The 14,007-nt window shown below is 34.1% G+C and overlaps 2 protein-coding genes across 2 annotated transcripts; both read right to left on the bottom strand.

The window, feature by feature from the left end:
* Window positions 1-367: 367 nt before the first annotated feature.
* On the bottom strand, window positions 368-784 carry LOC105421493 (uncharacterized). The gene has a single exon (XM_011629005.1). The coding sequence runs from the start codon at window positions 782-784 to the stop codon at window positions 368-370; it is 417 nt and encodes a 138-aa protein (XP_011627307.1).
* Window positions 785-5,262: 4,478 nt separating this feature from the next.
* Window positions 5,263-6,490, bottom strand: LOC18444808 (uncharacterized). The gene is made up of 2 exons (XM_006854960.4): window positions 6,193-6,490; window positions 5,263-5,543 (listed from the first exon to the last, which is right to left on the bottom strand). Exons 1-2 carry the CDS (start codon window positions 6,364-6,366, stop codon window positions 5,424-5,426), a joined length of 294 nt encoding a protein of 97 aa, XP_006855022.1. The 5' UTR covers window positions 6,367-6,490; the 3' UTR covers window positions 5,263-5,423.
* Between the last annotated feature and the right edge of the window lie 7,517 nt (window positions 6,491-14,007).

Raw genomic sequence — 14,007 nt, 5'->3', positions numbered from 1 at the left:
CCACCTTTTTGCAAAGGAAACAAGTTATAGTTTCTCTCCTTCCTTTTTTCCCAAAATCTCTTTTCTTATCTTCCCCTCTCTTTCTAAAATTGTTTCTTCCCTTTCACCTTTTAGGTTTAAAGAAAAGTTGTGATTTTACCATATGGACGGCTTCCCTTTGAGTTAGTGTTGGAGTTGGCATTGGTGCATGCCTTGAGTTCCTCCTCTCTTCCTCTCCTTTGATAGCCGTGATGAGCTCCTCCAACGTCGAGGCCTTTTGTTAAGCGGAGAGGGAAGTGGCGAAGGTTTCCCATGAGTTTGGGAGAGAGTTCATGAGATGAACCACTTGCATGGGTTCCAAGCGTCTCATGCAGGTAACCTCCATCTCTCAGACTAGTACACGAAAAGAGTGCATATGGTCCATCTCTACGGACATCTTCAATTCATTATATTTCTTCATGACCATGGATTGTTTCATGAGAGAGTGATCTGCATACTCCCTATTAAGCCTATCATTGATCACCTTTGCGATGCTTATTGACTCATATTCAGAGGCATATGAGTCACTCATTGCACACAATAGAATGTGCCAACACCTCATGTTTTTGTGCTTCCATGAAACGTACTCATCTTTGGTTTCTTGAGATGAGTTGCTCCTTGGTCGATAAGGGCAATGCCCATAAAGCATTTCTTGCAATCCTTCCTCATAGATCACATACCCCATCTTTCTTTGCCATGAGGCATAGTTAGTTCCATCAAACCTTTCGGCTTTTAGGATCTTCGAGATAAAGGTGCTAGCAACCATATCTTATTCCCAAGTGTTTTCTAGACTCAAAAAAAGAGAAAAAACAACTAAAGACAACAAGTAAAATATGCTTATATATCCATGAAAGTTGCACTTATGTGATCTGGTTGGTGTGTATATTTGTTTTTTTCTTCATTTTTTTTTTTTCCCTTTTTCGGCTTAGAACACTCACAAGTAGTTCATTACAGTAAATTGACTTGAAAAAAAAATAAAGAAAATAAATCTAGGATCTAAAACTTGATGCCACTAAAACAGCTCTTTTATTAATAAAAAAAAACCACAACAATATGCTCGGAATAAAAAATAAAAAAAAGATATAAGAAATAAATATTGTAATAAACAAGAAAATAAGTGCCGAAGATTACTTCAACTGAGCTTAATACACCCCACACCGAGTCACTACCTCTAATGACGTGGGATCAATGGTCAACCTTATAATAGAACAAGAACTCTTTACAAGGCTCAAATCTCGATCTATGGTTTACCTCTTGATAATCTAAACGAGAGAGATAGCTTCTCAATACTAAACCCTTAACCCATAGGCCATGAGAGATAGGAGAGAGAATATCTTCTATGTGGGGTGTATCCCTTCTTTATCATATGAGAGAAAGAGAGAGAAAGAGCTTATCTACTTGAGGCGTGCCCGTATATGATGAGAGAGAGAGAACCTCTATGCTTGGGCGTGCCCCTTTGAATTCTATGGGGAGAGATTAGAGATGTGTAGAGAATTGGTAGAGGGCACCCCATATATAGTGCGTCATTGAGAATAGGATTTTTTAGAGTTTCCATATGGTTTGCATCTTTAGTGAGATTGAATTTGTACTATTGTTCTTGGGTGACTTGTGGGGTGAGAGATGTGAGCCTTCCATTCTATATATTAGACATCAAGATATATAGAAGATGCTTTATCCTCGATTTTCTAAACCAACTTCTCATCAATTATTTTAAATATGAAAATATCAATAATAATATTGTGTCTTCTATATCCATGCACAAGCATCTTTATATCTTCCTTATTTTGATTTCAAAAACTCCATAAAATCAAACTTACTAAAACACATTATTTCTTAAGCCTCAAGCCATAGGGCTAGATCTCACAAAAAGGAAGGTGCATGAGGTAGGGTGTGCCACCCCTATGGTCGACTTCCATGGGCCCCACCAAATTGTCATGGTGGGCCCATGTGCACCAATAGGCTCCATGCAACAAAAATATATTTCAAAATTAATTTTATGATTTTAAGAAATTTATACTCTTCATTTGAATAATTAAAACAAACTAAAATCAATATATTTGTTTTTATAAATCCAAATTTCATAAATAAAATACCTAGAGATTCAGAAAAAAAACCAAAATAACAATTCTAAAAATCAAATAACATTAAAACAGATATAATTAAATATTTTTTATAGGAATTGGATCCATATGATTTAGGAACAATTAAAATATTGGAGCACTCCACCTTCTACTGTAGACCACGATCCACTCTTGCTTTTTCAATCTGACTCAGTGATTTCCATGGCCAACATTCTATTGCAGGGGCTCATGATTGGGATGTCAAAGTCAGCCAATAGGCAAGGGGACGTAATCTCAGTTTTTCGATTTCAGGTTCTCCCCTAGAGACGAACTAAGATCACCTAGACCTGATGTAACCACAGCTCTATGGTGTATAGGGGGAATCTCTCGCACATGCACATGTTTCATCTTGAAAGGTTTTCATTGACCCGATACGGCTATCATATGTGCATGCCGTGTGATGGTGTGCGGATGATCCTTGGCCCCTGTCTCTGAGGGCCACCATCATATACAAAGGTCACATAGACCCTCGGCTCACTCATCTAAGCATACTTTGACATCATCAAGGGATGATCTATTATAACCTTTATCGATTTAATTTCTATGCACATGTAACATGGGTTTTTTCCAACCAACTGGCCTAGCACGTCAATCTCAATCCTATATCAACAAACATTATTTGCTTAGTATGATCATCACATGACCACAGTCCCAATGGATTCAAATTCCATTATATCAAATGTTCAATTACAAGCATTCATAAAGCCTTTAATGGCCCACACACCCAACCGAAAAATAATTTGAAGCCGGAAAAAAGTGCATCTTGTAACAAGCTATTAGTACTATCTATTTTCAAGATTTTCAAGTGTTTATAGACTACTCGATCTATACTTATTTTTTAATTTAAAATTTCATAATCAAGGTTGAATATGGATCTTCAAGCCATCATAAAATTTTAACAAATTTTCGAAGTGTGCCTTACTTGTACAAGTGGGGGGTACGGTATACAAACTTGAGATTTCAAAATATCCATAAAAAATAAATGATAATGGAATAGTTTTAAATGGGTAAAATGTTAAATAGTTAATCTCTATATTTATAAATTTTCTTTAAAAATACAAAGAAAAAGTATCTTGTAAGTCAAGGGATGCTGGTCTACATATACATCCCTGATGGATCAAAAATCCATCTTAGAGATTGTGGACAACCCCCTTAAAACCGGCTGAAACAATCCCCATAAACTTATAATTCTGCGCCTTAAGGACCATAATAGCTTAGCAGACAACAATACACCTATACCATAGTCCACTACCCTAGAAACCACTAGATCAATCCAAATGACAAGTCAAATGCATCAGAAAATGCAAAATGCACTGTTAGATGTAGTGCGGCTGATTGGGCCTAGCAGGGTCTGAACTGGGCCCACAACTCGATATGGGTCATGAGATAAGTTCCACGACCCTCTAAATTGAATCTGATGTGAAAATTCAGCCAGCACAGCCAGTACATCTATAAAAGGCAAGCTCTACTCAGATCTGAACTTGTTTTAAGTTTGCAGTTGGACCGGCCCCACATCTCTTCTGATTTTGAAGGTTTTTAAGTTTTTAACAATTTGTGCGCAAGTTTGAGTGGATCACATCTGGGCTCTCACCAGATTTTGGTCGCATAAACAGAGATGAATATTTGATAATAGTGGTCCCTCCATAAATTAAAATGGAGGTTGGATTGTAAGCTCCTAAAAAGCTATTCCATATGATTATTTTCTATTTCAGTACATTGTTATTCCAAATTATCATATTTGAAAAAAAAAAAAAAGACTTTCTAAACAACCCACCCCCAACAATATATTTTTAACAATTTTATCTCAAATTGAATCTCCCATTTTGTGCCAGACCACCCCTATTTTATATTGGACCACATACTTTCCAGAAGCCCATCAGACCGCCTCTATTTTGTACCGGACCGCATGCTTTCCAGAAGCAAAGTGCCGGACCGCCCCATTTTTTGTCGAACCGCATGCTTTCTCTTTTTCTTTTTTTTTTCTATTGAGGGGTATTTGTTAAAGAAAGTTAAATTTCGAATAAAAAGTAAAAAAAATTGGTCATTAGTAAGTTGCATAGGAAATCTATTCTTAGGATTTATTTGTAATTTTCCCTATCATATTTGATATAAAATTAGGTGGCTGCATTTATTTGACTGACCAAGCTCAAAGTTCAAAAAAAATTGTTTCGAACTTTGTAACACAGCCAAGCTATCAAGTTTCACATTGCATGGTTGTAAGTAATTGTGACATCCCCATGCTAAAGATAAATGATCTTGGTGTACTATCCCATGTTATTTTTTATTTATGATCAGACACATTTGAGCATGTAATATATTTTATAGCCCTTGTTTTTTTTTGAAAAGATATCCTATTATTCTCCATTTTTAACTTCTGTCTCATCAGATTATGAATTAAAAATATTATTTATAAGCAAAAAGATTTCTTCTTCTCTCTTTCAACCCCCTAAACTTTTTAACCATGTATTATTGATCTCAATAACTTATAAAATGACTATTATCTATCTCTAAAACTCCATCTCTTTCACATCATTATCTCTCTTTCAAACCTCTAGTTCTTTTTAAAACCCAAACTCCATTTCTCTCTTACATCATCTTTCTTTTTCTAAACTTCATCTCTCTCCCTAAAACTCAAATTCTATTATACTCCCTTTCTAAAACTCCATCTCTCTCCATAACCCAAACTCCATCTTTCTCTAAAGACAAAAAAAAATAAAAAATAAAAATATTGTTTGAATATGATGTCCTTTTAATATTTGTTTAAGTAAAAGGGGATTGGTAGATAGAAAAGATAAAACCATATTGCTGATGGGAAATATTTTCAATTTTCGGGTCACATCAGTTATGAAAGTTAAAAATAAAGGATAAATCGATATTTTCCCTTTCTTTCTTGGGTTGGTCGCTGCATTGGGAAAGAAGTTAAAACCCCATGAACGTGAGGTCCTAAAATTTATAGTTTTACCGGGGAGGAAGTTATACCTTTCGTGTTATATACTCTGGTGAAGCACATAACCTTCTTGGTTTAAATTTTAGAAAGAGCAACAGGGTTCATTAAAATGTGATATTATTTAATAGATTTTTGCCAACACAATATGACATGAAGAACAAAAGATATCAGTAAGTATAAACTCTTAAACAATTCAATAGAGATGGTATTTATAAAGAATTACAGTCCTTTTTAGGACCATACAATATCAATAATGGCAATGATGTCAATGACAAACCAGAAAACCACATAATAAAAAAAAAGTAAACCACAAAATGTCAATAAAATTGGGTGAGGCTTCATCTATGTGCAGTCACCAACGTCTCAATGAATCTCAAGCCGTCAAATCTCGGAGCAAACTTATCAGACGGCTGCGATTTGCTCGGATCACCATATGTCATGCTCTTGCATAATGCCTCCTGAAGACAGAGCAAGTACCATTGGGATTTCAGTCACAGAGAAATAATAAAATTTTAAATTAGTGAAAGAAGCCAACAATATAAGATATCACTCACAAAGAATATGAGAATTAATATTATTGGTTTAAAACTTAAGTTGCCTCATTTTCAGGTTTATTTGATTTTGCAGAGATACAGAGCTAGTGTTAGTTCTAAAGCCATAAAAAATTGGCGGCTACATGACCTAAATTTTGAATTAAAATTCTCCAAAACATCGCAATTGCCTGCTGTTTTATCGATTTTTGATAAAATTCATCCAAATTTTGACAAAATAACCAATCAAATTGGAGAGAAATATTTTCTTTGTGGGAAAAAACTACTCAACATGGAGTTTGAGCAGAAGCCTAGAGGAAAAGAGAGAGAAAAAGAAGTCAGCGCAATTCTTCATAAAATTTGGCCAAAATTACTTAAAAAGCTCATCCCAGATTTCAGAGCAAGTAAAAAAGTCAAGCTCTAGTTCAAGAATCAAGATCAAACAACAAAGAAATCAGAAACAAATCCAAGGATCAAGATCAAACAACAAATAAATCAGAAACAAATCCTGAAAAGAAAAGGGCAAAAACCTCAAGAAAGAAGAGACTAGGAACGTCTATGAGAAACCCAGCCTTACCTCACCAGAACCTGGAGACAAAGACTTGCCAGAACGGCCAGAGTGTCGAGAATTAGACTCGCCGGAATTGGAAAACTCGCCGGAAAATCTCAAGAAAGACTCATCAGAAAATTCAGAGACGGCTACAGCAGAGGCCGAAGCAATTGAAGCCATCAAAGCCCCAATTCTCTTCATTTTGAATCTCTTTCACACAGAGTAAACCCTAATTTGATGAGAGAACGGAAGTTTTACCCTAATTTTCCTGCAAGCTTCAAAACTCGTACACCTCGCATATATAGAGAGAGAATAATTAATATTAATATAATTTTCTTTTGAAATTTGAAATGACAAACTCCGGGACTGGAAGCTGCCACGCTAACTGCTCTTTAATTGACGATATTTCCAAGCTGTTAAGGGCTTGATTCCCACGTTTAGTTCGAGGACACGTGGTTGGTTGTGAATGGTTAGATAGATACATAGTGGGATACGTGTATGGATGAGACTAGGGCGCGTCGTATATGAGGGGCTATTGCCTGTCTTTATGGTAAATGACGGAATTGTGCGTCATTTTGGTTCCATAATGGTTGGCGGGAAAATGACAAGAGTACCCCTATATTTTGTGAAAATAGGTGGACAACTCCTTAATTTGATTTTTAAAAATAAAATACTATAATTGGGAGTTGTCAACTTGTGTATTCTTCAACAAGAAGTAACACGATTATGCTATGTTTGGGTTTTTTTTATAGATTAAAACATGCATTTTTTATACAACAAAATAAATATAAAATTTTTAAAATTTGTTTTGACCGGAACTGACAAGGGTCTAGGTCTCATCCAACCTTAAATTTGTCAAGACAAGTGAGTGAGAGCCGACCAAAATCCGATATGCCCAAACCGAGCCATTTACACCCTGACAATAATAGTCGATCATTATACATGCATGGATGTAGGTTTCAATAATTACTGAAAAGGGTAAAAAAAATAAAAAAACATTTTTTTTATAAATTTGAAAGGTATTTTAGTAAAATTTTATTTGGTAATTTGATGTCTTGCTTTGGTATTTTGTATGTGATGTCACCAGCAAAAAAAAATCTTTATGTGATTGGGTCTTAGTGGTGTCCTATATCATTCCAATGGAAATAACGAATGGAAAACAGACACGTGCTACCTAGCTATTGCCGCATGCACAACCATTGGAGTAAAGGCACAAATCCAATACGTGGCGTTAGTTGGCGTTTGTTCATGGTTTAAGAGCTTTTAATCCACACAAATCGATTCCCAATCAATTCATTCCCCTGATATGTTCAAGGAATAATTTTATATGGGACCGAGGCTCTAAACAATCAAATCAGAGCCCACCTCAAAAACTTCACCAGAAGGAGTTGTTTTGATGCTCAAATATCTTCAAATTGATCATCTTAATATCAAGATGCATGGGCATGAAAAAAAAATTGATTTCAAAATTTAGAAATAGTGCATTTTGTAATGAATTTTTGTACCGTTAATTTTCAAAATTTTCAAGTTTTTATAGATCTACGTGATCTACACTATTTTTTAGTCTTGAAATTTATAATTAGATATGAAAGTATATTTTAAAGCTGTTACAAAGATTCTTAGTATTAAAACCATATTTTTCATACTATTTGAAAGTGTGTTTTAATTTGATTGTTTAGAGCCTCGGCCCTATACAAATCACACCCCTATATTGAATGATGTGGAGAAGCTTCTACGCAGTTTCTATTTTTTCGACTCTAATGGAAGCTTGTACCGCGTACTTTATTCTCAAACTCTAATGAGAGTTTGAGAAGCTTATTAATAAAGGGAAAAGTTTATATAAGGTTGCAACTTTAAAATGTAGAATATCATGTGTGTACCTGAAATATCTATCAAAAATATTGTTTTAATTTTGAAAAGCTCTCTAATTGATCATATCGATATCGAGATGTATGAATATGAAAAAAAAAAAGTGTTTGAATCCTATTAGTAGTGCATCTTGCAACAGATTATCTAGACAGTCCATTTTCAATATTTTTATATATTTATAGATCTAATTGATTTTAACTATTTTTAAAATTTAAATTTTTTTAATTAGATATGAAATAGACTTTAAGATAATCCTAAGATTTTCTTACAGCAAAATTATATGTTATGATAAAATTCGGAGGTGTGCCTCAATTGGATTGTTTAAAGTTACAACCTTATAGAAACCGCACCCATTAATAAAAGCCCATAATATTCGTAAAAAAAAGAAAAGCTGCTGTTTTTTTTTTTATTATTCTTTTTTATGTGAATTTATCAACTTAATGATTGAGAGGCGTATTATTTAACATTTTACAAGTATAGTTTGATTTAATTCCAAAATACCTAAAAAAACACACACGGCAATGAGTTGAAATACTTGCAAAGCTTTTACTATTCTCTACCACCCCTCACCTACTAATAAAGCCCCAATCAACACAGCTATGCTACCAAGCTTTTCTTGCTGCCCTTATGGGCGTCTTGTCAGTCTGGAGCGGGTTGGTGTGTTGTCCCAACCCGGGTTCAAGAGGTTATTGATGAACAAATGGTTATTAACTTATTACTGAGGGTTATGAGCAGAGGTTGGATTGGGTCGAGGTCTAAGAGTTTGCTGCCTGAGGAAGCCACTTTGCAGGTCTCAAGTGGTTCTTTGGTTTGTAGGCGATATAAGGGACTGTCAAGATAGAGGGATATACGTGTTTTGTTAGTCTAAGTTGGTCTTTTTTTTTATGCACAGATCTCTCTATTTCTTCCTCTTTTTTACTATTGTAATTTGGAGTTTGGCTCTCTCTTTTAATGAAAGTAACTATTAACATTAAAACAAAAAGAAAAAGAAAGAAAATAAAGAGTTGGACTACTTGCAAACGTGTAAAATATTAAAAGAAAAAATTTATATAAAGCTAAAGTTCTAAACGATCAAATTTGAACGCACTTCAAAATTTTCATTAAAAGAGGTTGATTTGATGCCCAAATATCTTCAAATTGAAAATCTCGATATCAAGATGCATGAACATGAGCTTGGCTCTCTCTTTTTTTTGTTTTGCGTACTAGAGAAGCTTTCTCTCTAACAAAGAAGAGTGAGCATGAAAGAGAGACCTATGTGATCTTTTGTCAGGGAAATACTTTTTTTTTTTTTAAATAATAATCACCCCTTATAATTTTGGCAACAAGAGCACTCACATATGGTCTTATTATAAACAATAAAAATTTCAAAAATAAATAACACATCAATAAAATAAATCTCAACTACTTGAAGCCATAAATGCAACCTAATACTATGTTTGAGAATATAAAATAAAAGAATTAACAAATAAAAGAAAAGATGCTGGAGATTACTTCAACCGGGCTTTTTATACCCCACACCGAGTCACCACATCCAATGGCGCGGGATCAGCGGTTTAGCTTCAATCTCGAACCGAAAAAGCTAATTTCAGCCAAACTAGGTAACCACCCTTAAATCTCTACGAAACCCTAATTCCATAATAATTAGGCTCAAACCATAATTTTCCCAACCCTTAGATTAGATCATGAGAGAGAGAGTCTATGTATCATGAGAGAGAGAGTCTATGTTGGGGCATGCCCCCTAGGATCTTTTTAGGAAAAAGAGAGTAGAAAGAGAGGGGGTGGCCCCTAGGGAAGAGATATAGAGAGTTTATGGGAGAGAGAGGTGTTTTGAGATGGGGGAGAGCATCCCTATTTATAGTGAAATTTAGGTCTAAGGTTTATTTAGGGTTTCCCATAGTTTATCTTTTTTTTTATATTGAATATAGACCGTTGATCAATGTGACTTGTGGGGTAAGAGATCTGAGTCTTCCATTCCATAGATGGGCCATCAATATTATAGAAGGTGCATGAACCATTATGCTCCTTTCTTTAAACCATTTTCCCATCAATATATTTAAATAAAATAAATATTATGTATTCCATAAAATTGCATGATCCATCTCACATATTCCATAAGAATATATCAACAAAAATCAAGTAAATAAATACTACCAAATGTGAACAAGATAAGGTCAAGATTTACTATCTATTTAAATTGATCATATCCATTTAAAACAAACTTGCCAAAATACAAAATAAGTCATAGTCATTATTTCCTTTCCAAGATATGACATAAGATATTATTTCCAAATTTAAACAACTTACAACCAAAATCAACAAAGACTATCCAAGAGGGTGGGGCGTGCCACCCCTATGTGGCACGTGTGAGCCCCAACCCACATGCCACATAGTGGGCTCATGTGTACTATGGGCCCCTATGGAATTTTTATAAAAATATATATTATTTTAAAATTGAATAAAACAATTTAAAATATATATTCGAATTTTCATAACTTTGTAAGAATAATAACTGTATTTTTATAGGTCCAAAAATTGAGTGATTCATAAAAATTCAAATAATAAAACTAAAACCATTTCAATAATAAAATGAACACAATTAAATTAATATGATGGAAAAATGATCCATATGGTTTTAGGAATTCAATCTGTAATAATGGGGTACTCCACCTTCAACTATGTACTACAGACCACACTAGCTTTATCGAACCGACCTAGTGTTTCCCATGATCCATAGTTCAAGCAGGGGCTTATTAGCAGGTCACCAAAGTCAGGTCCATGAATCAAGGGGACACAATCCCAGTCTGTGGATTACAGGTCCTCCCCTAGAGACAAGTCAAGGTCACCACGACTTAATGCGACCACAGCTCTATAGCACATAGAGGTATCTCTCGCACATGCATACCCTTCACCCAAAGGTGGATATCTGGCTTTCTTAAACGATCTATCAATATGCATGCAGCGTGATAAAACATGGATGAAGTTTTGGCCCCCGTTTCAGTAGGCCTACCATCACACACAAGGGTCACACAGTCCCTCGGCTCTCTCATCTAGGCATAAGCTCCGACCTCATCAAAGGCTAACCCAAAACCCTCCTTGGTTAATTATTTATGCCCATGTACCTTGGGTTTTCCAACCGTCTGGCCTAGATCGATAAGCACAGTCCGGTATAAGCAAACATCATTTGCTTAGTATGGTCCTCGAGGGACCACACTCCCACTGAGTTTATATTTCACTATAATAAAAGTATTTCAATACACACTCATAAGGCCACATAAACCCAACAGAGCAACTCTCAAACCAGAAGAGAGAGAAAATCTCGCCACAATAAAAATAAAAATACATTAATGGTTGTGACACAAGCAATCATGGTTGTAACTTCTATATCAAGTTGAATACAAAACCGAATATCAACTCTCAAAATCACCGAAGTTGAATCGGGAGGTGGCTAATTCTGCTTCTTTAACTATAGCCTAATGCGACTCGGGAATTGAATGACTCGGATCAGATAAACTAGATTTGGACGTAGCAACCGCCAATCCAGCCATCCAATTTAAATCAAGTAAGCTACTGACCATTTGATCCAGATCTGACGCTTTAGGGCATTTTAGTTTTAGTTTTTTTCTACAAATTGTATGACTATGAAATTTGCTATGTATGATCTTCTCAATGGGATGCACCTAAAAAACATTAAAAAGAATTTTTAATAAAATAGAATGACCAAAATACCCCTTAAAACTTTCAAGGGTATTTTGATCATTTTATTTTATTGGGATTATTTTTTTATATGAAAATTATCGCTAATATACCTATATTTTACTATAATCGAAAAAAAAAAACCCAATTTTTCAAAACCTCACCTACACCCGTTCTCACAATTTCAGCTTTTTTTTTTTAACCAAAATAACCTTCACGATAGTTTTTTTAGCGTAAATAATATTATGATAATTTAAATACCCTAATAAGTTGAAGGAGTATTACGGGAATTAAAATATCGTAATACCTTAAAGTAATATTACGGTAATTTAATTACCGTAATAGCATTACGTTAATTTAAATACCGTAATAAGTTGAAAGAGCATTACGGTAATTAAAATACCGTAATACCTTAAAGTAGTATTACGGTAATTTAATTACCCTAATATTACCCACGCCTCATTCAAAGAACACAAAATATTTTATATTCTTGGGAGTCTATTATCTATTTACTCCCTCGACAAAAATCCATGCTGTTATATTTTTCTAATCTCAAATTTTTAAGGTATAATCTCTACTGCTTATAGAATAATTTCAACAAAAAAAAAATTTCAAGTAAATTCTTCTGTATATTAGAAAAACCTAACACTTCAAGATTGAATAGAAACTATCCAATTTTCAAAGAGCTAGATTTAAGTGTCACAGAACTCACAATTCAATTCTTTCAAAAATAATTTAGTAATTTTTATATGGTTCTCAAAATTTTAGAACAAAAACATTCTTAAATAGGTGTTTTTGATTGAAGAAGTAGATCCACATCATGCTTCCAGGGGAACATGGATTTTTTAAAAAATACAGCTTCGAAGAAGACTACCGTGAAAAGAGGAGGGGGGTAGCCTTGATATTAGCTTCGGTTTGAAGGTTTTCAACCAATAGGGGTTTAGAATTGACCGGGAAAGTATTACGGTAATAAGAATACCATAAAGACTTCCCCACACATTATGGTAATTAAATTACCGTAATAATAATTCAAACTATTACCATATTTAAATTATCGTATTACTAATTGAATTTTTTACGGTGTTTTAATTACCGTAAAGTTTAAAATGTATTACGGTAAAAAGACTACTGTGAAGGTCATTTTGGTTCAAAAAAAGTCGAAATTTGTGAGAAAGGGTGGAGGCGAGGTTTTGAAAAGTTAGAAGTTTTTTTCCAATTTTACGAGAATAAAGGTATATTAGCGATAATTTCCCTTTTTGATATTTTATACAAATGCAAGTTTAAAATAGGAGTGGACGCCCAAATTTTGGTGTTAAAATATATTTTAGAAAAAACATAAAAATATAATAGTATAGAGATGTGACATTTGGGTCATCTCAATCGTCAATTCAAAATGGACGGTTGGATAGGGGGAAGTATATAAATTTTATGCAGTAGGAAAGCGTACAAAGCTTGCCCATCTTTAAGGTACTGTTTAAAACATTAAGAGTTGGACCAAGCTATATTGGGCTTTTGTGAGAGAATGAACACCCAATTGGTACCAAGTCAACTATTGGAACGTTTCAACTTTGTTCCCCGGGTGAACCAAGCTATCTTTGGAGAATTTTTGACAAAGGACTGGAAATCCTTTGTGCATCAAGAAGCATCACATCTACGAGCAAATTCATCTTTTGGGGATAAACCAAACAGTTACAGTTAGAAAATGGATCAAACCACATAAACAGGTAAGAATGGATAATTAAAATATGAGATAGCCAAAGAGCCTGACTATTTCCATATAGTCACAAAAGTTTAAAATAAGGCCAAGACTTCTAGCAAAAAGTAAGACCTCACATCAAAACTCTTCAAAAATTATAGTTTTAATTTTGCAAAAAACCTTCTAATCGATCATCTAGATCTTTTTCATTATGATTGTGAAAACAAAAAGAAAGGATTTCAAACCCTAAAAAATCACATCTTACAACACTTTATCTAAACCATTCATTCTCAAGTATTTACATATCCATAAAATCTGTGTTATTTTTTTAGCTATAAATTTCATAATCAATGGTGGAAACAGAATTTAGAGCCAAGGATTTCCTAAAAATAAAGTTAAAAAATCTTTTTTTTTTCCAATATACATGATCGTGGATTATTGACCAATGAAATTTTAGATCCGACATTCATCTCTGGTATGGATTTTTTGAAGGACGCATGAAAACCCTGTCCTCCATTAAAGGAGTCCAAATTAGCAAAGGCATTAGGCAAAAAACATTAAAGGCCTCCAGATTAGAGAGACAT

The sequence above is a fragment of the Amborella trichopoda genome, chromosome 11 (genome assembly GCF_054954075.1).
Source record: "Amborella trichopoda isolate Santa Cruz 75 chromosome 11, AtrichopodaSantaCruz75HAP2 v2.0, whole genome shotgun sequence".
In the NCBI taxonomy this organism is placed as follows: Eukaryota; Viridiplantae; Streptophyta; class Magnoliopsida; order Amborellales; family Amborellaceae; genus Amborella; species Amborella trichopoda.
Note: the sequence above shows the minus strand (reverse complement) of the source record. Positions and strands in the feature narration are given on the sequence as shown.

Coding starts and splice junctions, on each gene's coding strand:
- LOC105421493 (XM_011629005.1), bottom strand. CDS start 784: ATGGTTGCTAGCACCTTTATCTCGAAGATCCTAAAAGCCGAAAGGTTT.
- LOC18444808 (XM_006854960.4), bottom strand. CDS start 6,366: ATGAAGAGAATTGGGGCTTTGATGGCTTCAATTGCTTCGGCCTCTGCT. Junction 5,544..6,192: donor TGTCTCCAGGTTCTGGTGAG/GTAAGGCTGGGT, acceptor CTCTGTCTTCAG/GAGGCATTATGCAAGAGCAT.